This window comes from Drosophila suzukii, chromosome 3 (genome assembly GCF_043229965.1).
Source record: "Drosophila suzukii chromosome 3, CBGP_Dsuzu_IsoJpt1.0, whole genome shotgun sequence".
Lineage (NCBI taxonomy): Eukaryota > Metazoa > Arthropoda > Insecta > Diptera > Drosophilidae > Drosophila > Drosophila suzukii.
Window position 1 is genome coordinate 14,436,730 of NC_092082.1, and position 27,083 is coordinate 14,463,812.

At 39.4% G+C, this 27,083-nt stretch overlaps 3 protein-coding genes across 10 annotated transcripts in view; 2 read left to right on the forward strand and 1 right to left on the reverse strand.

Moving 5' to 3' along the window:
* The window catches only part of NT1 (Neurotrophin 1), a 128,497-nt gene that overhangs the window by 86,579 nt on the left and 14,835 nt on the right, over positions 1-27,083 (reverse strand). The gene's annotated exons all lie outside the window — the stretch shown is intronic.
* Positions 453-14,098, forward strand: LOC108005897 (beta-1,3-galactosyltransferase 5). 2 transcript variants are annotated; one of them, XM_036815426.3, is made up of 3 exons: positions 453-1,183; positions 11,052-12,002; positions 12,627-14,098. In XM_036815426.3, exons 2-3 carry the CDS (start codon positions 11,148-11,150, stop codon positions 13,104-13,106), a joined length of 1,335 nt encoding a protein of 444 aa, XP_036671321.3. In that variant the 5' UTR covers positions 453-1,183; positions 11,052-11,147; the 3' UTR covers positions 13,107-14,098. The 2 variants fall into 2 exon arrangements, with proteins under 2 accessions (XP_036671321.3, XP_036671322.3); XM_036815427.3 differs by lacking the exon at positions 453-1,183 and adding an exon at positions 10,730-10,822.
* The window catches only part of LOC108005825 (band 7 protein CG42540), a 46,078-nt gene continuing 33,965 nt past the window's right edge, over positions 14,971-27,083 (forward strand). For 2 of the 7 annotated variants that reach the window (XM_036815001.3, XM_065864800.2), the window contains exons 1-3: positions 14,971-15,119; positions 24,141-24,240; positions 24,892-24,903. In XM_036815001.3, the coding sequence (XP_036670896.3) occupies positions 15,102-15,119; positions 24,141-24,240; positions 24,892-24,903 (130 nt within the window). In that variant the 5' untranslated portion in view covers positions 14,971-15,101. Of the gene's footprint in view, positions 15,120-17,355; positions 17,422-24,140; positions 24,241-24,591; positions 24,605-24,891; positions 24,904-27,083 lie in introns of those variants that run through there. The other 5 variants (XM_036814998.3, XM_036815002.3, XM_036815004.3 and 2 more) reach the window with 4 other exon arrangements.

The window sequence follows — 27,083 nt, forward strand, 5'->3', positions numbered from 1 at the left end:
ATTAGGGTTTCATATTTTAAAGAACCCCGGGCGATGGTCACCCCAAGTTTCGAAAGTATATCGATGTTTAAATACCTTCTCTATGCACGCGATTGTAAAATAGAGAGCCCTCTCTCTCTCTCTGTATTTACTTAGCATTGCAGTGGCGTGTACGCTTGTCTGTTGGGGGTTGAGAACTACGAATTTGTTTGTTAGCTTTGAATTTCTTTTCAATACATCGTTTTTTATTGAATTGCAAAATTTAAAAATAAACACCAAAGCGATGCTTTTGTTTGCTTACTTATTTGTATTTTTTCCACAGTTTAAGATTGGTTTCAAATAAAAATGATGTTAACCCCTATCCCTACGCCTCTGAAAAGTTAACAGCGCCGCATTAACAGTCGGAGAGCGTAACATAACAGTTCGAGAGACAAATTCAAACAAGACTGGCCAAGTAAAGACGCTCAGTTTTAAATCGCTCGCACCCTCTGAAACGCGCTGCTTGTGTTTTTCCCACTTAAAATTTTTTAAAGAATATATTAAAAAAACAGTTCGTCGGTGACTTCGTCGGGTAAAAATTGTGAGCTAAGACAACTTGCTTTCGTTTCAAAAACAGTTACAGTTATGCCATGTTGCTAAATGAGTTACAACCGCGCGGTAAAATTTTCTACTGATAGCGGCTGTTTTTATTTTATTTGTTATTAAAAAACATACGTATAAACAATAATATTTTAACAACATATGGATACAACGAGTGCACAGTGAATAAAAGAGGAGTTTACGCGTAATAAGAGCAGTGAAAAAAGAAAATCCAGGCACAGCATCCTTCAGCCTGCTTCTTCTTCTTCCTCCCCTTTTGCATTCCTTTTCGCCGCGTGTGTGTATTGGTGTGCATGAAAATTGCTTTAAATAAATGTATATTCCAGCTGTCAACAACCAATTGATGCAAAAAATATATTTAAAATCGCTTTATTGTGAGCGTGTGCGTTAAATTAGCACTCCGAAATTGCTATCTCTGTCGGCTCGCCGACTTTGTTTTTTAACTGTTACCTAAAAAGATGGGTGTGTGTGAGTGTGCGTGTGTGTTCCTTGCGGAAATTAATTAAAAAACGCACCCACGTTGCCCCATTCACTCTCTCTCTCTCTCCTGGAAGGACACGAAATGGGAGGCAAATGAGGAGGCAGCCGGGAAAACAACAAAAAGGTGAATATATGAAATCATAAAATGCATAAAACTTAAGATGTTTATTAAGCCAGACCTTGGGTTGATACCCTTTTGTTTGTCTTTTGAAGGGTTTTGTCTCTTTTCTTATCAGCATCCCATTGAACGGCGGCCCATTGTTGTTGCTTCTGCGGGGGCGAGCACTCGCTCTCTCGCTCGCTCTCCTCATGTGTGAGTGTCGCCTTTTTTTTATTGTATATCTTTTCTTTCGCTCTTTTTGTCGCCTTTAACTTGGCCAGCGAATTTGTTGTTGCCGCTTCTGGCCATATGCTCTTCTTTTTTGCCTTTTGCAACAACAAGAATTTTCTTCTTTTTTTTTAGCATGTGCTGTCGCTGGCGACTGACCTTGAACAAGTTCAGGCACAGTGGCACGCATGTCTGTTTGTGTGGTTCCCTTTGGGCTCCTTGGCTCCCTCGCTCCTTGTCGTCATTTTTTCAGCGCCTTGGCCTTGGCCCGTCCCACTGTGCCGCCTTGCCCCCTCTCTCTCTCTCCATTGACCTGTCTACCGTCTCCCTCCCGCGCGCTAAATGTTTGCCCAAGATTGCGAGAGTGTTTACTCAATCACTTACAGTGGAGCCTTCAATAAATTTGTTCCACTACAATTCCATAAAGATAGTACGTCATTTTGACATGATATGCAGAAGTCCGGGTTCGATCCCAAACCCAATATTTATTCATACTTTATTTACATTTTTCAAATCAATAATATTTTACGGTGGTATTGAAGCTCAAGAAGTTCATTAAATTGAGCATAAAAATTGTTGCATCATTTGGATAGGATTTGCAGAGGTCTAGGTTCAATTCCCAATTCTATAAATTTTGCTATTTTATTAAAATATATTTCCAATAGTCAGACTGTTAGTTAGACTGTTCGACGAACAATAAAATAATAATACTACACAGTAATATTACAACTAGCCATATTATAAACCGTGTTAATTTAAAAAATTAAAAGTTATTTCTAGTTTTAAAGAATCTTTTGTAGAGAAATCGCTAGAAAAAGTTTAGGATTTTTTTTAAAAAATTTGGTTTAATTATGATCTTCTTAAAGATTTCTTCAAAAAGCTATCTCAACATGAGAATCAAATAGAAAAATTTGAGTCCAACCACTATTTGGAACAAAAAAAGAGATATGCATAAGTAGCTACATAGTTACATATGTTTTGCGAATATGGAGTTAGGAGGTTAGGAGTTATGTAATACAAGTTTGACTGTAATTTTAAATGTTCCATCTAATTCATATTAGACATTGATACAATAGATTGGAGTCAATTGTGTCAATATACAAATATGAAATTTTCGTTTCAAGTTAACTATCTGTTGTGAAAATATTCGATCACATGCTCGCTGGCAAAGCTCTGATTTTTAATTGCGGCAGCTTCCGCGTGAAGCTCTCGCTCTCCACGTATCTCTCAAAACCAAGCCACACATATATAGATATATCCATCTCCCTCAACCGACTGTTTTTGTCATACAACGAATTTTAAAATATTTTTTCAGTGGCCCCACAGAACACAGAACTTTGTCTTCGCCCTGTTTGTTTGTTTGCCCATCCGCAGCTGTCGCTACTTTGCTACTTTGCGCCCACTTGCGCCTTCTGGCCCACTGATAACCGCGGTGCGAAGCGTTAGACGGTCGACGGTGTTACTTTTACTGGTCCGTACAGTGACCCCGAGATTCTCCGCCAACGTCACTCGACAGCGTCAGCGGTTTAAGCTTTCTGCTTTCTCTTTTACTCCCGTTCACCGCTCACCGCCCTCCAGTACTCGATTTGCACGAACCCATTTCAGTACATTTTTGATAACCTAAGTTAAGTGGCTTAAAATTCAATTTTGTAAATCGCACAAAAACAATCGACATTGAGCACCTTTAATTAGTAGAACAGTAAATTACATTTGTGAAAATCTAATAAATCTTTGTTTAGCCTTTCAAATTGTTTAAAAGTTTTGTTATTTGCAAAAAAAAGACTTCCTGACAATAATAACCCATGAAGTCATTCATACAGTCTTACAAATTTAAACATATTTGTCAGAAAAAAGGAAAGTAGATCAGAAAATGACTCATGAAGTCATTCATTAAATCATACTAATTAAAATATATTTGTCACAAAGGAAGTTGATCTCAAAAAATATTTAATAAAGAAAACAAACAAAATAATGCAAATAATGCAATTTATATTACATTTTACTCTTAACATTCTGTGTCTTACGCAATTTTCATAAAAAAAAAGATCATTTCATTATTTAATTGTTTATTGGTCTGGGATCACTTAAAATCTAATCTACTAATACTTGGCAATCATATTCATTTTCCAATTGTGTGGTTATCATGTGATACACATGTGACAATTTTAGAACCCAGAACGCATTAAAATATAATGTTCAATCACAGTTATTTATTCCAGCGGGCTTTTCGCTAACCGTATAAAATATGGGCAATGCTTATCAATTTTCCAAAAAAGAGGAATATTTATTATAAATGAATTTAAATGTTGCACACCAATGTACTTTCAATTTTGATTGCCAGCAATAAGTGAATATATTGCTGTATATAATGGAAATGTTTTCTTCGATCCAAAGATAAAGAGGTGCAACCTTCCTCACACATATTTGTGCAAATTTGTACGAATTCTATAAATATTGCAAGTATTTGGAACTTATTTATTGCCCGTGTAAATGGATAAAAACCAGGCACATGTGGGAAATTTCGCACTGGAATGAACTCTAACGAAATGCTAGTTTTTATTTTATGGTAAAAACTAACATATTTGCATTGCAAGGATTTTGTTTACTTTACAATCAGCTGTGTGTACTGTTTCAGAAACAGCAAAAACATTACACTAATCAAATTCTTTAATTCCGTTTAATTTTATGTCAGCAAAAAAATTTGCATTAATGATAATAGGAAACCGCAGCAAAAGAATTTCCAGAAATGTGAACTTTCGATCCCCAAGAAAACTGAGTCATCGCACGAGCATTTTTTTATTGTCTTCTTCAGCAAGGCGTTTCCCAGTTTCTGTTGCTTTATGTTCCTTATTTAGGTACCTATTTGAATACCAACATGGACATATATTGTATTTTTTGATCGAGTCCATTGTGCCAAAGATATTCGGCGAGTGCGTGCAAAAAACTCGTTTTGCCCGGGGTTCAAAAGCTGGACTTTGGCCTGGCTGGCCGGCCTGTGGAAATGTAAACAAAAGAAGCGTAATTAAATTTTCATACGCAGCTAAGGAATATGTATTCATAAGTTATTTAGCGTGCGAGAGAGGGACCAACCCTGCATGAGGTCTATAAAGTTGGCAGGACCCTAGCTTGGGCGTTTCCCAGTTCTTGTGTACTTTTTGTACTTTGCATTTTTATTTCTCCATTTCCATAACCCCTCCCTGTTTTTAATTGCCAATTTGCGGGGTCCTCGGGTTTGTCACTCAGCCTGCTGTGTCCTTCAATCAAGCTGAATGCATTTGTCGTCGCCCTGTCGTTGTACCACCCCAATCCCCTCAGCCACTTCTTGAGATCCCTCTTCCTCTATGGGGTTATGAGTAATGCCCTGTACTTTGTGTGGAAACAGGAAACTCCTCTATCCATGTCCTGAATAACTTATATAGCATAACTATGTATTTTCTACTGCTGCAGGCTGCAATGGATGAGTTAATTATGGGTTTCCGGTTATGTACTGCGAGAAATGACCCAGATGTCGTATATCACAATTTGTAAATTACAACATGTAACCATTTCCTTTTCAATATATTCAAAATAGAACAGGAAGTTACTCAGTACTCGAGAGACACGACTATTGCCTACCCATTACTATGTATAGTAACTGTTACTGCCTCTTTATTTTTAAAATCCTTCTTGTATTAAAGCTCAACATAAAAAGCCCAAGGCAAAGTCTAAAGATATTGACAAATAAAAAATATGTTTAATGTCTAACTTCACTGTAAAGAAGTCGGCGATTATATTATACCCTTTCACTCTCCAATTAAGGGGTATAACCATGTCTCACAGTATAAATACAATTTTGATAACAAAAATAGAAACAGTCGAGTCATTTAAAGAAAAATCAGTCAAGTCAGACTTAAAGAAATGATGATTAAAATTGTTTATGATGAATCGACATTCTTATGGTTTAATCATATTTATGTTTATGTCGACATATTATGTCGAGAACTAAAGAATTTCGCTATCAATTTTCTAAGAACTTTAAACTAATTTGGTCTTAAGAAATATATTACACTCGGCACTCTTAGTTTCTATTATGATTTTGTTTTGAGGGTTTTCTACTCTCTAAGTTCTATAGTTGCATGATCCATTACAAAAGGAATTGTTGTACAGCTAAAACATGTCTTTGTAGATGCTGACATAATATTTTTCCATAGCTAAACCTTTGTGAAACTTAAGTTTATCTTATCTTCTTTGCCATATGGCTTGGATTAGCTGGGTTTCTGTGAGTGCAGGCCAACGCCCAAGACCTCTTATACAGGAATTGGGCAAGACAGAGCTCGTAAATCTGGAGAAGGAGGCGGATAAACCGTAGGAGGCTCGGGCAGATTGCATCCGCATCCGCATCCGTTGGTTGGGTTGACCAACTTGGGTTGGCAATTGCGATTCCGATTGCATGCAAGTGGCATCCACACCCCCGACTTTGTTGCATTCGCCTAAATATCTGTCTGGCATCGTTATTTAGCATGGCCCCGCAATTTGTTGGCCCACGTGAGTGTGCGTGCCGCTGTCGTGAGTGGAAATGGAAATGAAAATGGGAAAATGGGAAAAGTTTTGCAGTACCAGCCTATGTATGTATGCAGTTTCACCCACAAACCGCACCGCAAAATGTTTGTTGTCGGCAAAGAAAAACTCCCTCAGCATGTTGTAATTGCGGCATGTTAGCAGCAGAAAACCCGTCTGGGTTTTCCCTCCCGCTTTTCTTCATCTATTTTTTTCTGCCAGTCTGCGAAAACTCCTTCAAGCCGCTGACTCACATTTTTCGACATCTGGGACAGGGCGAGTTTTCCGTGGCTCTCAGCATGATGCCATGCACTCGGAAAATCGATTTAAAGAGACAATTAAAAGTATATAATGCTTTTAATGATAGGAAATTCCTATTAGGAACCGTTTAAATAACTGTTTAGATGTAGTTTAACACATTGTAATCAATCCGTTTGATTATAGTTTACAATCTCAGAATGATAATAAGATTGATTATTACTTTTGAGCTAAAAGCTTTATATATATATAGATTTATAGAGAATTTTTTAATCACATTGAGATAAGACGTCTTAAAGTCTTATGGCACTTACTTGATTTTTGATTTAGGAGCTACATTTACTTTCACAAACATGAATTAATATATAAATAAATTAAGTTGCCAATACTTTTTAAAGTAAATTCAGGCAATGAGTCAAAAGTCAAGCAGGCAAATACAGCCAATAGTGAATAGAGAAGTCTTCAACTTATGTAGGTTCGACAACTGATTGATTCCAACAGATATTTACATGCTTATTTTCCTTCCGACGTTCCAATGTATTGATTCCAGCTGGTTTTTCTCCCAGTGTGTCTGCATATGGCATGTGTACATAATCTGTGTGCTCGTGGGCACACATGGATGGCTACATTTGTGAGCCATCAACATGTGAGGGACTCTTGTCTGGACGCCGGCGGGGTTTAATGTTTAATGCTCGAGCTCTTGACTCCCATTTGACGGCGGCGACAGGATGCCAAGTGGCGAATGCAACGCTCTCCGGGATCTCGAGATGCCCTCGGATTACAGTGACACAGATACGATCTCCAGCTGGGTGCATTCCAGGCTTCTGTTTCCCAGAAGTTGCGTATTCAATGCAGCCCGCATCAATTTGAGAAAATTCCAAGCAATTACAAGCGTTTATTCATAGTCAAATGAATGGGGTATGAATACATTTGATAGTGGCTATTAGTCATGGTATAAATATATATAAAAATGGTTTGCTAAAAACACAATTAAAGTTGTTAGGGTGCAATTTAGATTGTCCACTGGAATGGAATTTAACTAAAAGGCTGAATTTATGGGCGTCTAAGGCGGAAACGCTGATAACAAATTGCTTATAAAGTAATTAGACTGTGCCATAGGCTTTTGTTTTGGTTCCGAATCGCCTCTAATTCTTTGTTAAACGCAAACACTTTTCAATCAGTCAGAGTTAACGTGACTTGCGTTGCAATTACCAACGTCAAGAACCGGTTTTAGAGTTATCCACACACCTAAAGCTGTTTTTTCCGCTTAAAAAATAATCTTTAGCTGCTTAGCAGAACCTGACTTGCAAAAAGAAATGAAGAAATCCCAACCACTTTCCACACTTTCAATTGATGGATGCTGGTTATATGTGTAACTTTTTTATTTAAGGCAACTCCAGCTGCACTTAAGGTTATAGCTCGTTGTTTGTTTGTTTTCTTTACTACATTTTAAAGTTGCTTACAGTTCGCTTTTTCGCTAATTACCAGTCGACTCTGAGTGCTCGCCTTGTAATGAGTCTGAATAATGGAAACTATTGCTGCGAAGTCCCTCAAAATGTATTTATTTGTTCAGTTGGTGTATATAAATATTGTACTCCCGATTGATGGCAATTGCCAAGGAGCACGTGAAAGTTGCATTGTATACAAGTGTGGGGGACAAACCTGACAGGCATTCAAAGTGTTTTTTGGGCAGCAGCCAAGTTTTCGCAGTGCCAACCTGCTGCCATTCAACGAATACAATCCTCCTCTTTCCCAGGGAAAAACTGCCGGTCGGTTGGTAACTAATCAAAAGCCCAAAGCGATACCAGATAAACAATAGAAGACGTCGGGCCGCAAACTGCTGGCGAATCTATTGATGGTTTTTTTTTGTATAGTTCAGACCCATTCAGAGACCACAGACCACGATAAAATTTAACCTTCGACTTGAAAAAGTTCGGCGTTGCTGTTGGCATTTTATCGACTGCAAAATGCCAGCCTTTGGCAGACGTCCCAGCCCCGAACAACAACCCATCCCCATCTATAAAACCTCGGAGTCTAGGCTTTTTTTGTAAAGTTCACGAGAGGTGTGAGTACTTTAATGGAAACAAAGGTGAAAATGTTTGCACAATAAGGAGGGAGCTTCGTTATACGACCTTTATATAGCTGGCAAACATTTGCAGACCGATCAGAGGGGAGTGCTTAAGATAAGAGTTTTTATTTAAATACATTAAATAAATATTTTTTATATGAAGAACATATATCATATATCATAATCCAACACAGTTGCTCCATGTCTAAGCTCAAAGGGCAACAAGCAATTTCCTAATTGAATTCATATCATGCTCAGAAATGTCACGATATGCAGGTCAGTCTGATAATTTATAAAGATGACTTTCCTCAGGGTTTTCCCTTGGTGACCATCGTATAATTATCTCTGTTATTAATTGCCCAGCTAAGGTCAGTGTGGCGTGCATACAAAAATCGATTGGTAATTAAATTAAACAAGCCTTACCAAATATTCCATATCATTTAAAGTAGTGAACATACAAAAACCGTTGCAATTGAAAATGTAACATAAAAGATTAATAATCTTTTTTGATTTCAATGCAGTAATAAAAAAGGGTACATACTTTTCTACTTATTTTTAATATCACCTACAAGCGAAATGTCGTGACTGTTGGCAGTCAATTTGTAATAGAACCACCCTCGAAGTCACAACTGCAGCGAAACTTTATTTTGCATTTTGCAGAACTGGCCTTGGTTGGGCCTAAGGCATGCAATTTGTTTTGGTACCAAAGGTCAAAGGTTCAGCCGTAATTAGTTTTTGCATATCTTGAGGCCCCAAAACTGCCATCCAGGTGGAACCCAGATCTGGGTATTTGAGTTTGCCGTGGCCAAAAGTCTAAGGACGTAGCAACCATTGCGTGCTGCCATCAAGCATTAACAACCATCCACCACAGCTCCTTTATTCTATATTAACCAGGTCTATATGGAACTATTGACTCTGGTGGGAAATCTACATGAATATAAAAATTTTATAACGTTTCGCGTGTTGAACGACGTTACGGCCTCAAACTTGTGACGCTTTTGATATATAGAATACTTGAAAATAAGGGGCGGAATAGAGGGGCACAGCCCATCTGTCATTAGGGGACTAATCTTATCGAAAAATGCGCAGGCTATCTAATCAAAAACCGTTTCCAGACGTCGTTTTATAAGGTCTCTTGGGAGAGTTTCGAAAGCAGATAATCAACTGAGTGCAGCTAAGACTTAAATATACCATTTCCATATTCCACGGAGCTATCGGTAGATTGTATTTCAATTATACTGCAACTCATGTGTACACTTTTCGAATACGTGACTGTGGAACATGACTTTTGGGTTCGAGTCTGAAGAGCTCCTTATTCATCACTCGGTCGCCCTATCTACGGACAAGAGCATGAGTGCGTCTTCCGGTTGCCTTCGAAAATATTAAGATATATATATATATAAACCGAGGAGGAAAGCACCAGCCGGATAAGCCATCTGGTTGCCTTCAAAAATATCAAAACCATATAAACACCAAGGAGGAAAAACAATGCGGGTGATAAGGAACTTCCATTTCCAGTAAACTTCTGAAAAGTTGAACAAAGAATGTACAATGTAAAAACCTTACTCGTTTTTACTTATCACCCTAATCGATATGCCACAAAAAACTGATATTTTCATTACTGGTTCCTGATAAGATAAGCTTTGTTGCTTCATTTAAAATCTTATCGAACCTTTTTATTACAAAGCTGCAGTCGGTTAGGGTTTATAAGCTGCAAAGTTGAACAAACAATGTACAATGTAAAAACCTTACTCGTTTTTACTTATCACCCTAATCGATATGCCACAAAAAACTGATATTTTCATTACTGGTTCCTGATAAGATAAGCTTTGTTGCTTCATTTAAAATCTTATCGAACCTTTTTATTACAAAGCTGCAGTCGGTTAGGGTTTATAAGCTGCATTACACTATTTATTTGTTTATGTGCATAGTAAATTCATTAAGAAATGAGTACAGTTGTACTTTTCACAATAAAATATACAAGTAGTGGTCGAAGTACTTACTTACTTACTTAAAATTTAAATAAAAATGTAAAACTTAAAATTAATTTAATTTTACTTGAAGAACTAATCATTAAGAAATAATTATCACCTTTCTTGCTCCGTAAATCGCCGAATTAGGTAATTACATGTATGTTTTGGCAGATTTGATAGGCAAGTGGAAAACATTCCGCCACTCCATTGATACGTCACCCACGACTGATAGCGAGGCGTTTTAAGTATCTGAAAACGATTTGGCGAAGTAGCAACAGGCTTTTATAGTACAACCAATTAACATGTTTACCCCACCATAACGATTAACGACTCGATTTAGATAAGGTTTTGGCTCGCTGGGACGTCATGGATTTCGTTGTCATTTCACAATAGGTTGTGCCTGAATTTCGAGGAATTCCTTTATCGATGTGGTCGAGGCAATCAAAAGTGTATGGTCGGCCAATAAATCAATAATTTCAACTTATCTCTGAGCATTTTTTACTTTCGATTAATAGCGGCAACTGCGAGAGGGCCATTCAGTTCAATTTTGGAAGTCCCCGGGAATCCATCAGGTGTCTCCTCGTAAATGAATTATGGCAGGTGCGTTCCATTGGCATTAACTTGGCTTAAAACGAGAGAGTGCGCTTCACTTAATTCATGTGCGACCTGTTGACACCTGGTGCTGGCCATTTAGTAAATTGACCACATGTCATGTGGCAGCCGCAGCCAATTGGCCTAATGCCTCGGGTCATTATCGCATTGGCGATAAGCTGGGTGGGGAAGTGGGCTTTTAAATGGCGATTACTGACTGTTTTCCTTACCATTACAGCCACTTGGATCTGGAGTTAAATGGCCAAGGCACGCAGAAAACGCTTCCCTCTGAGGTGTCCGGAAATAGAGTTAGTCCCAATTACAAGCCGCTAGGATGGACAAGCGATCGGTGTGCCTGCTGCTCATCTGCATCAATGTGTGCCTGGTCATCTGGCTGGTCAGTGTGCAGCAGTCGCCGATGCTGGACCCGGAAATCATGGCGGATTTCAGTGGAACCGGAGCCAGTGGCCTCAGCAGCACCCCACAACCCCCGCAGTCGAGTGCCAATAGTGGATTGCCGAGGAGGAGCCGGAGCAGACCAAACCAAATACAGCCGCCTAGTCCTAGTAGTAGTAGTACCAACGATAGTAGCCAAGTAGTTAGCAACTCATTCGATAGCAACCACCTGCTGGCCACGCCCCCAGCGATGGCCTCGCAAACACCCGCCCCTCCGGGCAGCAGTATGCACCTCATGGATCTGCCCAATTTCGTGTATCTAATGGATCAGCCCGCCTGTGATAAGAATGTACGGGTGCTGATATTCGTCCATTCGGCCGTGAGGAATGTGGAAAAGAGGAGAATCATCAGGGAGACCTGGGCAGACAGGAAGTATATAGATCAGACCCCGTTGAGGGTCATCTTCCTGGTGGGCGGAGTGGGCGAGAACAGTGAGAGGTGGCAGCAGTTCCTGGGACGCGAGAACCACCAGCATGGCGACCTCATCCAGGGCAACTTCGAGGACGCCTACCGCAACATGACCTATAAGCACGTGATGGCCCTCAAGTGGTTCAGCGAGAAGTGTGCGCATGCGCAGCTGCTGGTGAAGGTGGACGACGACGTCTTCATGAACACCCCGCAGTTGGTCAAGTACTTGGCCACGCCCTCGCTGCCGGAGCACTCGCTGCTCCAGGATCCCGAGCTGATGCTCTGCCGGTCCGTCCATCACTCGAGGGTCAAGCGATCGTATCGGGTGAGTAATTCTCAAGAGTGCGGATTAAACAACTTCGTAGTAAAAAGTTAAAAGCATTTTTTTACTTTCCTTAAAAAATAGCATATGATATAATAGATAAATAAGAAAGTTATTGAAGATACAGGTTAAAGAACCCGAAATGTGTTTTTAGGAAAGTAATATAAACAAGTTCTTGATAATCTCTTTTTATTGTTTTCTTTGAAAGTCATAAAATTTAAGCAATAAAGTTTACTAGTTACACAAAATTCCCTGAAAGTATATATTAAATATGTATGAGTAAATGAAAAGCAACACTTGAAGTCTAGATGTTTAAATTTCATAAATTTTGTAATATCTCCAGAACATATTTTGATTTTCTTCCAGGACTAGTAGATAGCATACAAATAGTACCATCCTATTAATAGTAATAGATAAATCAAAAAATCAATTGAATAGTTAAGTTTGGTAATTAAAAACCAATTAGCAATTAAGTGGCTTAGGTAATTTGTAAACAGTGCGATAAGTATATGCAATATAAATAAGCTATCTTATCTGAAATTACTTTCCGAAAGTGAAAACTTTAGACTAAAGAACTTAAACCCTTTTATTAGTGGCAAGCTTACTGAAAATCCCTTTCCCTTCCAGTCCAAATGGCGGGTGACCTACAAGGAGTACCCACATCGCTACTACCCGGAATACTGTCCCGGCATGGCCATTGTCTACGCACCGGACGTGGTGCGTCGGCTGTACGAGGCGGCCCAGAAGGCCCAGTACTTCTGGGTGGACGACGTGCTCATCACGGGCATCCTGGCCGAGGAGACGGGCAGCCGGATCACTCCGCTGAAGTACTACCTCGAGCAGAAGGACGTGCGCCAGCTGCTCAGCGGCGAGGCCGATCTCGAGGATCCTCCGTTCCTCTTTACCAACCACGCCATCCGGCCGGACGAGAGCATGGCCATTTGGCAGATGGCGCTGGACAGAATCCAGCGGCCACTGCTCACCCATCCCGCCTCCTCATCCCCATCCGCATCCGCCGCCGCATCCCTCGCTTCCAAATCCCCGCCAGCGGTGCCAAGTGCGAACATTTCCGAGGCCCAGACGAGCTCCTCGACGGGCTTCAGCTAGTTTCGCTGGCCCCACACGATGGATTAGATTACGTTTAGTTTCTTTGGCTGTTCAGTTTTAAGTTCTAGGCTTTAGTGTATAATTTGTAGTTATCATTAATGTTTAACTGATTAATGGATAGGTAGCATTTTTTGTCGGGACGAGGACGAACACAACGGAACATTGCAAGTCAAGTGAACCACCAACCACCTGCCTACAATCATTCGTATCATATGAACCGTAAACCGTAAACCGTAACTAATCTAAGGATTCTACTGATAGTCATTTACATCCAATGCGAATCGCTCACCAAAATCAGAAAGTCAGAAAATCAGATAGCCGAAACACCAAACTCAATAAAACGATCGCAATACCTTAAGCAGAACTCTTAACTCGTAAGACAATTACAATAGTACTTAAAATGATGGGAGTAGAATGGAAAGAAAAGCTAAAAACAAAGCACACAAGCTGAGGATTCGAGTGTTTAGTGAAATCAGTGAGTAACCAAACCAAATATTGAATTCGATGTGGGCCCCATGACAACGGACGGGGAGTATTTATTAAAATATATATATATATACATACTTAGGGACAAACGAAATGCAGATCGACCCAAGCGCTTACATAATATTTAACTATTTTGTAAAAGTATGTATTTTGTAGCTATCCAAATTCTCTGTATCGTTTTGATCCCAGTATTCCAGTAAAGCCAATGGATGGAGAATCTGAATCTGAATCTGCATGTGCATACATTTATACGGATATATATAATTAATGAAATTAATGAATAACATAAGTGGGAACAGAAATGCCAGGAACGTTAACTGAAATATCAAAAACGAAAAAAGTAAACAAAATAAATAGCAAATTGTACGGTCCGAGAAAGATAAAAACGATGAACGAACGAAAATGGTAACAAATGAAATTTATAAATGTGTAATGAAAATAATTAAATGTTCAAGTTTGTCAGAAATTATATGAAAATCATTTCAAAATACAAATTACAAACGACATTTGAGTGTTTCATTTTTTGAATTCAAATTTCCGTTGGGATGCACTGCTTGATAGTTAAGTAAGCAGTAAAATACTGTTAAGGACAAAGTCTGAGTAGTATTTTCATAGCAGTCAGCTTTAGTAAGTAAGCAGAGGGGTCTAGTTAAAGAGAGAGACAACTATAGTATACTTGGTGGTTTCACACCTTTAAGCTTTAGTCAGGTTTCAAGAAAAGCAGTTGATATAACGGTATATATTTGAATGCAAGCAGTTGTAACGAATGCTATAAGTTTAAAATTTGGCGGGAAATTCAAAAGTAGGTAGTAGGTAAATTTTTGAAATATGTAAAAAGTTAAGAAGCTGATTTTTAAACCTATCTTTTTATAGATAAGCAAAGTGCCTTAAAAGGTAAGTGAGTTTCACAGCAAGCTGCTAGTTGGCTCTAAGATTCAATAACTGGCGGGTGATTTAAAAATAACTTGGTAAACGAACTTTTCTGAATAATTTAAAGCTTTTCAATTCGTACGTGCCGCTGTCATATTTGCACTCGACCAGGACACGCCCGCACTTGTGCTAATTCACCTATTTGCCGTGTAAATAATTCATTGCGAGTGTGGAAACCAAAAACCCATTTCAGCAGCTGCGTCCAAGGCCTTTAAAATCGCCACGTTGAATGAATGAACCGAAATGCGGAGAAACAGTTTTCAAGTGCCCATTACCTCGGGCTGAAATATTTTTTTGGATTTGCACCGATGACAAGTAATTGTATTTTTTCCCACGCCCCCCAAATGACTTTGACATTCTGCCTTCACACCAAAACGGGGGCTAAAACCACAAAGAAAGAAAAGGGAAAGGCGGCGGCAAGGACCCTTGATGACGTGTGTGTGGGAAGCCAATTGTTGCATTATCGCGGCGACCATTTCCCTCTGATTAGCCGAGTTCCGTTCAGTGTTTCTCCACTGGCCAGCGAGTGCGGTCACAGTTCAACTTTGGGATTAAATATTGACTTTCGAAGGACAGGACATGGCAGCAGTGGGTTCGGTGAGTAGTCAATCCAGTCGATATGGGAAGTACCTACTTATCATTGATTGCTTTATTATGACATTGCAAGTTTACTGTCTGAGATAGCAGATTTTAAAAACTACATCATACTTTGATATTAACCTTTTTTAATTCATTAACACTCAGTCTTCAGGGCAATAGAAAGGATTAGATGCGAATATAAGATTTAGTATAACTATGTTTTCGAGTCAAGCTTATATGATTTATGATATTATTTACATTCACTTAAGATCATTTTAAGATCTCAGGTTTTTGACAATAAAGATCAGGTGGGGCTTTTTAAAATATTGTCAAGTATAATTTTAGACAGGTTTGATATCAACTGTGATTTTTTTAACAAGTTACTGATTGTTTACTTGTAGAGTTACGGTAAAAGTGTAAAAGGCATTTTGTTCTGATTATCAATACCCATCTACCCATCTACTTATAAGCAAATAAAGGAATAGACGCTAGGTGGCGTGGTGTGCAAGCTCAAAAACACCAGAATTGTTGCATGCATATCTCCATCTCCCTTGCACTCCTTTTAGTTGAGTCTCTAGTTAGGTTTCCATGATTTTTGATAAGAATAAACAATCAAATATATATAAAAATATTTTTTGTTAAACTTTAAGTCTTATTTTGAAGCTCTGTTGTTTCTCTGTGGTAGAATTATAAACCAAATGGAGATCACTTGTGACTTCGTTAACCAGCTGCTTTATTTACCTGAGCAAGTTCCTGTTTTCAATGGCTTAGTGGGGCAGTCCTTTAAGGGTCCCCACCTCTTCATCCCCCTGGGAGTAATTGTTGTTTTTCCGGTGGTAATTGCTAGGCAAACACAGCCCGGTGACAGCAATCGATTGAGAGCGTGTGTGCTCGAGATTAATGATAACTGCTCGACTTCAGAGTCGGCTTAGAAAAACGAGGAGACTCCCTTTCCAGGACAAAAACTCAGATAGATAGAGTGGAAGGAGGGTCCTCCAGGCTAGAGAGATAGACTCCTTTGAGTGGCGCCGCCTTCGTTAGCTGCAAATTATTTACAAGTGCTGGCAAAACAAAGGGACAGCAGGGCAACATGCAACATGCAACTCCTGTATCCTCGGCACTCGCCACTTGAGCTGCGATTGCGATCCAATGGATGCCGTTTTTTCCGTCTTGTTGGACTGCAAGCTCTATCCCTGATGTGTGTCAGTTGTAGAGGGGAATATCCAGAACCAGAACCAGGCAGAGGAATCCCATATACATACCGGGAGAGTAGGAGTTGCAGTCTGGTTTAATTTTCCCCTCGCTTTTTCAGCTGCCTTGCGCCGGCGCCGAAAAGCGCGCCACACTTTTTTGTATTCTTGCCTCCATTTTATCGGCCAGCCGATGGCTGCCTTCAATTTTCGGCGCTTCACAGCATCTCACAGTTTTTAGAACATCATCATCTCGGGTCGGGTCGTCGATACGATGCGAGTACGACGGCTTTCGAGGACTCGGGCCTTTTGGCCTGGCTATAAATGTTTTGTTTTTCTGCAGTTTGTTGTTAGTGCTGAACGGCAGTGAACGGACAGCGCTTGTTGGTTGTTGGTCTCTCGCACACACAGGGCCAAGAAAACAGGAGTTCTGTTCTCGGAGGCACATGTTTTGGTTCCGTCACGGCTTCAGCTTCAGCTTCGTCTTCCCTTCCTCTCCGCTTGTTCTTCAAACACATTGTATCTTTGTATCTTCGTTTGTGTGCCTATGTGTGTGGGCTAAAACTACCGCCCGAATCGAGTGCCAAGTGACCAGTAGTCTATATACACCCTACACCCCTTTCTCCTTTCTCCCTTCTCCAAAGACAATCACAAAAGACGGCAACGGAAAGTGCAAAAACCTTAGATTAATCTTAGATCGGCTGCCAAAAATCGAGCAGTCTGTACAAAAAAGGACCGCAACCTACGAATTTCTCAGTGTGTGACTTCCAAATACTATATCTAAAATCTAAAAAAAAAAAGAACAAAAGAACAACAGGTGTTTTTTCAGACTGAACTATTGTCAATGCCAAAGAACCACAAAGTAATTGAGCCCAGCTGCAGCAATTAGTAGTTGTCCATAATTGATAAGCAGAAACTTTAATTTGGTGCGTGTCAATTTTAATATTGGTATCTGTGTGCCCTGTGTGCGAGTGTGTGTGTGTGTGGGTGAGTGTGTGGGTGAGTGTCGGGGTGTGTGAGTGCGTGAGGGGGGGTTTGTATGCGTGTGATTGCGAGGCTCGGCGCACGTGCAACGAAAGATGGTCGAGGAGTTCCTGGAGAAGTTGCCAGAAATCGACACGCGCTACGAGGTGAGTACCTTTTGGAAAACCGTTTTCTTTAAACTACGAATCCATCCGCTGCAGAGAAAAAAATATACTACCCATATTAAAGGAATTCAGTAGTGAAATAAAATTGAAGTAAAAATCATTTCAACATGTCTGAACTTAAACTAAAACATTCCAGGCCAATTTCTAATATTTTAAACAATTTTAAGGATCAGTTTGAAAATAGTATTAGAAAATATCAAAGTAGAAAAAATGCATGGTTACTTAAAATCTTATAATTTATAGCAAACTATATTCCATTATTTCGTAGTAAGATTTAGAGAACTTAAACAAAAATGCAACATTAAAGGGAGATATTTTAAAATAATCAATCAGGAAATATTTAAAATGAAAAAAAGTGTTCCCAATATATATAATAATTTAAATGAAAGTGCATTCAAGAAATTTATAACTTGTTTATCTTTAAATAATGTGTGTAGATAGGTATTATGAAATTTTAAAAAGTATAAAATACGCATTTCCGAATATAAGAATGGTACAAAAACATTCTGAAGAAACCTGTAGAGTTCTGAAAACAAGCGTTTCGGTAATCAAAAGTAGACAATAAACCTTGTATACACTGAAAGCAAAGCTTTACAATGGAATAAAAAATATTAATTTTAAATGTAGCACTCAAAAGAAGAGTCAGAAAATAACTATAAATGTTTAATTTTTTATTATACAAATTCGATTACTATAGACCCCCTCAGGGTTTTTTTTCGATCCCAGAACATACCGAAAAGGCTTCAAAATGCATTTATTCATTTTCCGCCGTGCACTTCCTGGGTCCGTGCTCCATTTCCCATTGTTGTGCTGGCTGCGCTCCTTTATTTTTTAATCACATTGCCCGGCTGTTTACCAGGGCTTTGTTTTGTGCTCCCGCAGCTGCTGCTGCTGCTGGAAAAGCTATGCCATGACTGCTCCTGCTGCTTCAGCTGCACTGGCACTGGGTAAATATCCAGCGGCGGCCTTTGTTTTTCAGCCCAAGCACCTGGCCAACTTCCTGGCAGCCTTTCAAAACGGCTCCCCAGCCCGCTGTTTGCTTTGGCGTTCAAATTACATTTCCCTACATGGATTCGCATTATGCTGAGTGTACATTTGAGCCGGGGATTCTGAGTAACGTACCGTTCCGTTCCGGATATTTAATCAGTTCGCTGCTGTCTGTCGACTGCTGCAGTTACACACTGCACTTGGCCAAGGCATTTGCATTTGTTTTACGGCGAATATTTGGCCTAAGGTCTCCCCAGAGGAGGATGGGTTTGAAGACCTGGATGAGGCTGTACCACCTGAGGCCGCTCAGCTCGGCATTAGCCCAGATCCAGATCCTTTGTCCCGTGGCCCTAAGCTTTCTCCAAATATTTGGTTTGCCATTGACTTGGCGCCGGCTTTGGCTTAAGTGTGGTTCGGGTTCAAAAACCAGATCAGTAAGGAAAGTCAAAGGGTTTGGGCACTTAAACCTGATGAACAGGTTGATTGCATATTTACATTCAGATATTTAACATACTTTTTTTAGCGCACTTTAAATATGCACAATGGTTGTAGCGCAAACAGAAGAGGATAATCACAGAAGGCAAACAAGTGTATTTGAATACAAAGTTTGCTGTGAAAATCAACAAAAGCAAATGGGTTAGTTAAACATTCGGCATTCTTACTTTAAAACAATTTAATGTAATTTTATTTACACAACAGTTAATATTTATTTTCGTTAATTTCGTTTACAAATTTAATTGTCAGAGCAAATAAGCAATTAATTGGGGAATATATAAGATGAATGTTTATTTAAAGTGGATCATAAATATCTGAATACATTGCAGTTCTAAGTTTAACATAAATTGTTGCATACTTTTAGACACCTTTTGAATTTTTGATTTATCTACAGTTTAAGGCACATTATATGAATTTCTCAGAGTTAAATTAATGCCTAAGAAATTAAAAATACCATTTAATTGAGTTACCACTAACCTCGAACTATTTAAGAGACTTTAGTTGCCACATCGATTAAGTCTTCAGCCGGCTTCCCTCAAACTTTCCTCCTCCGATATTTTTCTGCCAGCACTTGAAAGTTGGCCCTTACGTTACGTTACACTACTTAGTTGTTCTGGCCAGGCCAAGAGCCATGCACGCAGAGGGAAAGCCAAATGGGATGGTTCAGTCAACAACTTGAAAGGCAATTAGCGCACTTCTCGTTCGGGTTTAACTGGCTTGGCTTCGGCTTCAGATGGGCTGGGCTGTTGGCTTAGGGTCGTCTGGGCCAAATACGAGTCATGGCCAACAGTTTAGCGAGCACATTAGCTTTATTAGTGCGATACAATTGGGTAAACAGCGGCAAGTGCGCCCTCACACATCGCACATCCACATCCTCATCCTCATCCTGGTAAAGACAGTATATCAACAGTGTGTGCTGATAATTATGCGGCACATTGGGAACAATGGCGCCCGACCCTCGTAAGCCCTTTGTGCCCCACAAACGGGGCGCAGACAAAGCCTCAGAAAACTAATAAACAACAGCGGACGCGGCTGTTTGGGTGTCACCACGCAATCGCGATCAATAAAAATTAATTATTCAACATACATGCATATGCGGCAAAGTACAGACCATCAACTTTCGCTCGCACTAATCCCGTCGATGGCTTATTTATGGCCAACACATATAGTACCTACCTCCCACGAATAAAGATAGACACAGGAAGAAATCTTGAGCAAATAAGAATTGTTAATCGAGATTGAAAATGCGCTTTACCTTTAATATTTCTTCTTTAGCACTCCATTTAAATAAAAAAAATGTGACATTGTAAGGATTGGAAATCTTTTATGAAGTTGCCTAAAAGTATGCAACAATAATTTTGTAATTAAAATGTCTTCAGGATTTCTTCCCAAATAAGAACTTCATTTTTTACTGCATACTTTTGGACACATTTTTAAGAGTTCTATTTAAGTGTTCTTATCGACAATGGGCAAATAGAATAGAGAATAAATTAAAACAATTTAATTTTTTTGTAAAGAAATCTGTTTACACAAATAGGAATGTGATCAAGTACAAGTTAATACATTTATTATAATTCGAGTTCTTCTGTTTAGTCAAATCTTAGATACATCAGATAAAATTTTAGCTTTTCGTTTTTATTAGTCGTTTTCTCAGTGTACTCACGTGCGTGTTGGGATCCTGGAAAGACCTTTCTTTGTGTGACTTACAGCTGCGGCTTTTGGTCGCGATGTCGCAACAATATACCCGTTAATTTGCATGACAAAGTAGCAGGCCACCGTTGGAAAAGCGGTGGGAAAAAGGGTGAAAACGAACTGGCCACCGACAGACGAGTAAATGAAAATGTTTAAATTTGCCCAAGCTGGGTGAACTCAAACAAAAAAGAAAAAAGGGGAGGGAAAAACCGCGATAGAGAGCGAAGGGCAGATGCGAATAAAAAATTCAATTCAAACCGGACATCGAGTTTCATCCACTGTGTGTCCTTGCCAGGGCAATTGCATTTAATTAAATCCGAGAGCAGCGAAACCGACAATTTACCAAATTGAAATCGATGCGACAGACAGCAAATGGCAAAGTTCTGTCGACACAGGGGCAGGGGAAATTTGAACAGGTGGCAAAGGTGAAATCTGCTGACGGCTTCTTATCGAAACTTGGAAAGCTCATTTGGGTTGCCACGTGATTTATGCAAATTGCACACAAGTCCCTGCGGTGACTTTGTGGTGAAATAAAACTTGATTCGGCAGAAGAATTCATGCGGAAAATTCGCAAGTATCTATGTGAAGAGCTTGTTTTGCTGTTGACACATTTAGTTTACTCTTGAAATCCTTTTTTATTGGGTCTTCAGTTTGTATCTATACTTTAGTTTAAGGGGATTTTCATTTTATATTTTTGTAAAACCCCAAAATTTTAATTTTATACACATTTATTTCCTACTTTTTAAAGTCTTTAACTAGTTCCTGACCATTATATTTCCTTTTTTCTTTATTTTCCATACTGTTCAATATTAAAATTTTCATTTTAATGGCTTTTCCGTATTATACATTATTTTACTTTACTACTCGTACTTTGCGTCTAGCTATTTTTGCATTTCGCCATATTTCCAATTTCAAATTAAGCCATTTGGCTTTTATTTTCGTTTCATAAATTCCCATTTTCAGTAAAGGATATTTATGCAATGCAATTTTATGGCCCACAGTTGGCAAATGCATTTTTATTTCTCTGTTCTCTCGAATGGTAATATAATGTTATTTGGCTTTTACCCCTTTAAGCCAGCATTTTAATTTCAGTGGTCTTTGTTTACGCCACATTTTGCCATATTCATGGGTATCATCGTTGATATTCCATTCAGGTTTTAGTTTATTTGCAAAACAAAAAGCAATTTCGGCAACATTTTAATTGAAGCGCATGCCGAGTATCCTGGCTCCTGGAAAGGACTGCCAAATGCCAACTGCCACCTGCACACACCTGTTCAAGCCTGTTCAAACCCACTCACCGGTTGGCTTAGTGCTCAGTGCTCAGTTCTCAGTTATCCTGGGACACACACTCCTGGTTATAGTCCTCCACATCCGCACATGGCAGATATGTATCTGCTGGCAGGGAGCCAGCAAACAACGCCGAAAAGGAAAACTCACAACGACTGTAGTGTGTCGTCGAAAGTTTGTCACATTTTGCAGGCAAAACATTTTCAATATGCAAAGGCCGTTAATATGACAGTCGAAAAAGTTGCAAAAAGTCGCAAAAAGATGGTGAGCAGGCGGAACTCCGCATTGGAGGCCATGCATTTAAATTGCTCTTGTTTTATGGGCAGCATGGCGTATGCGTAATATGCTGCATAATGCGTGTTTAGATCAAAATTGAATTGCGCATTATACATGTCGAATACGTGACGTGCTCAGCCGCATGCCCATGTGCCCTTTGACCCAAAGAGGGGCTCAAAATCAGGCTCACATTTCCACTGCATTGTCCAAATGACTCTGTTTTTTTGTTTGTTTGCCTATGGGTTTGAGTGACAGAGCTCTCCCCATGGGGAAATTGTTTGTTTTCCCAGATTTTCGCTTTAAATCTATTTGAATTTCATTTTGGGCCATCAATCAAACTATTTTTTGCTGGAATATATTATAAACTTCAGCACTCTGGCACCCCACAAATCATCATCCAGCACAAAAGAACAAAGATTGCATTTGGTTGGCATAAATGTAAATTAATGTTTATTCAGCCCGAATTTAGTTCACCATTTATTCTGTTTAATATCTATTGTAGTATGTTTTTAATCGGATTTTAGTTTATTCTCTATTATTTATTATTTATTATTTAATTTAGAGCAGTTGGCTTTGTTATTTCGATTTACTCTTATATTTCACCATTAAAATAATGTCTTTCCATGAAATGCTTTATGTTTTATTTATTATTTCGGCATAATTATGATATTCATTTTGTGTCATCAATCAAACTATTATTGCTAAAATAAAATACAAACTTCACTGCTCTTCACCTAAAAAATGCAAAATTATTCTTTATGCATATTTCACTGTTATAAATAAATATTTAGGTTTTACTTTTCTCTCTAGCACAACAAATTTCCATTTATAATAAATTTTGGATTATTTATTCATGCTTTGTAAATTCAGTTATTATTTAATTTTAAATTAATTGTCATTAATTAGTTCTTTAAAAAATCTCCTGTTTTCTGATGAAAAAGCTCTTGTTCAAATATTAATAGCTGACTATTATCTTTAGGTCCATTTATATAATTTGTTCACACTCAGTTTAAGGCATTAATTAAACGCCAGCCTTTAGTTATTGGTTATAAAACCAGATTACATTTATTTTAGGTCTGTAATTAACCATTAAGATAAGAATCAAATTAAAAGCTATCTCTGTGGTAAAATTAAAATCAGCAAAGAGTAAAGTAGCAAAGTTTTGAAGTTAATCGAGATAAGGATAATTTACAACTTGGTCAACCCCTCATTTCCTCTTTCCCTTTTGCCACTAAAAATCAGGGCAATCTTGGTGAAATATTATGTGCATTAAAAGGCCTTTCATTGCACCGAGAACCACTCACACAAAACACTTTACCAGCTAATCCAAAGGAGCAGCAGCAGCTAACCGAAGGATAAAATGCGTTTATTACCCCGCTAATCCTGTAAATTCATTAATAAATGTCGACGAACGAGCAGAGTGTAATCCATTTTACTCAATCTGCCCTCGTGGCAACCCCCTCCCCCCTTTGGGGGCACAGTCCGCTGAGTGCACACAATACTGAGATACATATATCCGGGGGAATATATCACGGCTGGCTGGGCAGGAGCAGCTGCTCCTCTGGGCTCTTCCTGTTTTGGCAGCTGGAACCAGTCAAAGTGCCAGCCGGGGAAAAAAATATATAACATGGAATGCCTTTGTTGGCACTTCAACAAAAGCGCAGGAAAAAAGCCGCAATTTATCTAGTTCATTTTTCCTACCAAATACCGCTGCTGCTACTGCACACAATTAAAAATGGAAAGGAAATTTATGGAATTTATTTTGGCCGCAGGACATGCATTTTTTCCCGCCTTTTTCCTAATTAGGTTTCGCCACATATTTCTCTGTTATTGGGTTTTTCCCATGGCCACATAACTCCTGCCGATAAGCAGAGGGCAAACATATGGCGGGTGTATACAGTATGATTGATGGCAGTTTCATTCATCGCATTCATGTTTGTGTTTCCTGTGTATCCTTTTTGCAGGATATTGTGCCCATGGAACAAGTGAGCTCGATGGTCTCCAACGGCGGTGGCAGTGTGGCCATGCAGCGCGATGATGAGTACAGGAATCGGATCATGAAAAGTAAGTGTGTCGTCGGGCAGCCAAAAACAGAGACCCCCTGTTGAAGACCCCCCACCCCCTAGAACACCCACCCCCCCTCGAACATCCACCCCCCCCCACCAATCCAATCACACATAGAGGTAACAAAACTGGCAGGACCACTATCCCTGACCTACTGGCTTTGCAGTTGACATACTTAGTTTAATCCCCACATACATACCCAAAGACCCCCCCCCCCACTTTCTCCATACCCCCAGCAGGAGGGGCAAATAAATAGCGTTTCACATTTCGCTTAACCGTTTTGCATCCCCCTCCGCCACGCCCATGTCTCTGCATGCCTCACACACCAGCTGCGCCTTACTCTTAGCCTAGATTTAAGCCAAGCGTAGATGCAATCGTCATTTCAACACACTCTATAGCATATGTAATATTTATATATATAAATATAACACACACCGTGCAATTTGTAAACTCGTCGACTAACCAGTTTCTTTCCTTTAAATTATATATTAAACGTAAACTCATTTCATGATGCTTGCCCAACAAATTCGACGAATTTGGAACGCTCTCAATCTGTACAAAATTGCATTTTAAATATCAAATAACGAAAATGCCTCATCAAAATCCAACTAACCAACCAAACGCTTCTCTCTCACATCTCTCCATCTGTAGTACGTAGACTTGGTGAGTGCAATATGATTAATATTCAAATAACATTTCTTTCGATTACGATTTCGGTTTCGGTTTCGGTTTGTATATATACATATAGATCTACTAAAATAATAAACATCCAAACTGTGTGTGCAAATATGCGCATAGGTTATGTGCTGGTAAGTATGATTTCATTTACAATTGAGATAGTTTAGCCCGAAATTAAGTTCCGAGTGCATAAATGAAATATTTACAAGCGTCTGATTGCTCTTCAGTGCTCAACAGGGCGTATGAGCAATGCATCCTATGTGTGTGTGCTTTGGTTTTTGTGTGCGCCTGTGTGAAACGCATTAGCATTACATTTGCATTTACATATACATTTACGTTTGGCAGCAAAAGGAAATGGTCTCGGAGGCGTATACTTAATATCTGTTTGTGCCATATGCCCGTCGGGCCTTTTGGTCTGTGGCTTTGGCCCTTCAGTTTGCCTGTCCGTCCGAACGACAACTTCATTTGGGCCAACAGAGAAGCTCATAAACCATAATGCTGACCTCCACTGTAAATTACTGGACCTGGACCCGGGCACAAAAAGCCCTCAAAGGGAAAGGGGCATTTTTCATCATTAGTTAATTTGGGTCCCCAGTTGTCCAACCCAGTCCGTCCAACCCTTTCGACCCACAAAATTTAGCATAAACTTGGCATTTAGCAGAGGCAACGAAAACAAAAGTAAGATACAAATCATTTGCAGGCCAATGACAAAACCCGGTCGGGAATAAAAGAAATTAAAATCGCTCGGCTGGGCGCAGTCTAACCCCATTTTTCCGAGACGAGAAACCCAAACCCCCGGGAATTGGCTGCCAACAAATTCAGGAGCTACCAGTTCAATGCTCTGGCTGCTGCAGCAAAAGTTAAGAAAATCGCCTTAGATGCGAGCACAAACATAGAAAACCATATAGAGCAAATATTTTATGTCTTTCATTGAAGAACTTTGCGCAGACTTTTTCACTTTGATGCACAGAAAAAAGTAGTGAAAAATGGAGAGCTCATAAAATTTCTCTTGAATGATTCAGATTCTTGTCGCTTTAATAGCCTAGTCACCCCAGGCTTGATTTTATCTTTCAATATTACAAAAATAAATAGAAATAAATACCTACTAGACTGCTATTATTAGAACTTTAGATGGTATAGTATTAAATCAAACTAAAAATTGAGAATTTTCAGTTCTTAAAAGTTCAAGAATATAAGGTAACCAAGTAAATCATTTAAATATATTATATCTAAAATAGTTACATAAATTTAAATGAACTAAGCATACTTCAAAAAGCTTTTACCATCCTTTATCTTTAATTGCTAAGAGCCCAAAAACTGCCTTCAAACTTATAGTTTCAAGTACGAACCTCTTAATTTCTTCTGTGTAAGCGGCCAAAGTTTTTCCTTGCTCGTTTCGGTTATGAGTTTTTCCGCCCAAAAAAAAGCAAGAAGAAAAATAATAAAATAAATGTCTGAGCATTTTTCCCCTTTTCGGCCAGATTCAAATGATACGTTTGAAGCATACTTGATGCGCACAGATTTTTCACAAGTTTTACGGCGAATGCTTGGCATTTTGGCCAAGTTGAGTTGAGAGCTTGGATATTGTCTATCGATCGAGCTCGGATTCCCCGAGGACATTGAGCCAAGCGGAAACAAGGCATTTAAATGGTGGAAATTGAGTATTGAATAGTTGGCAAACAGCAGTTAAAGGCTTTTTATGGGAGAGAAACACTTAACCCGGAAAGGGAAAACTTTAAGAATGCCATTAACTAGGGCGTCTTTGGAGGCGTGTCTTTGTATCTGTCTCTTGGCTAAATAGCCCGCCAGTTTAGCTGCCATTAAAGCACAATAATAGGCCCTGTCGGCTCCAGTCTCGTTGGTTCTTAGCCGGTTTTGGCCAGACTCTGGCATCTGGCCAAGAGGCACTGACAATACGGCTTGGCAGACAAAAGGCAGCCAACGCAGCCCAGAAAATGACGCATTCGGGTGCAAGTGCCTCGTGTGGCCTCATGCGGAAGTTGTTAATTTGACGCACAAAAGGCAAATGGCGATGCAACTGGCACAAGTGGCGTTTTAGCACGAGACGCTAACGGCCAACATGTCGTCCTGGTCGTCGTGGTGCAACAGGACGTATACGTATTCCGATAATTACCAGCAGGACAGCGGCTTTGCAGGCTTTCCAG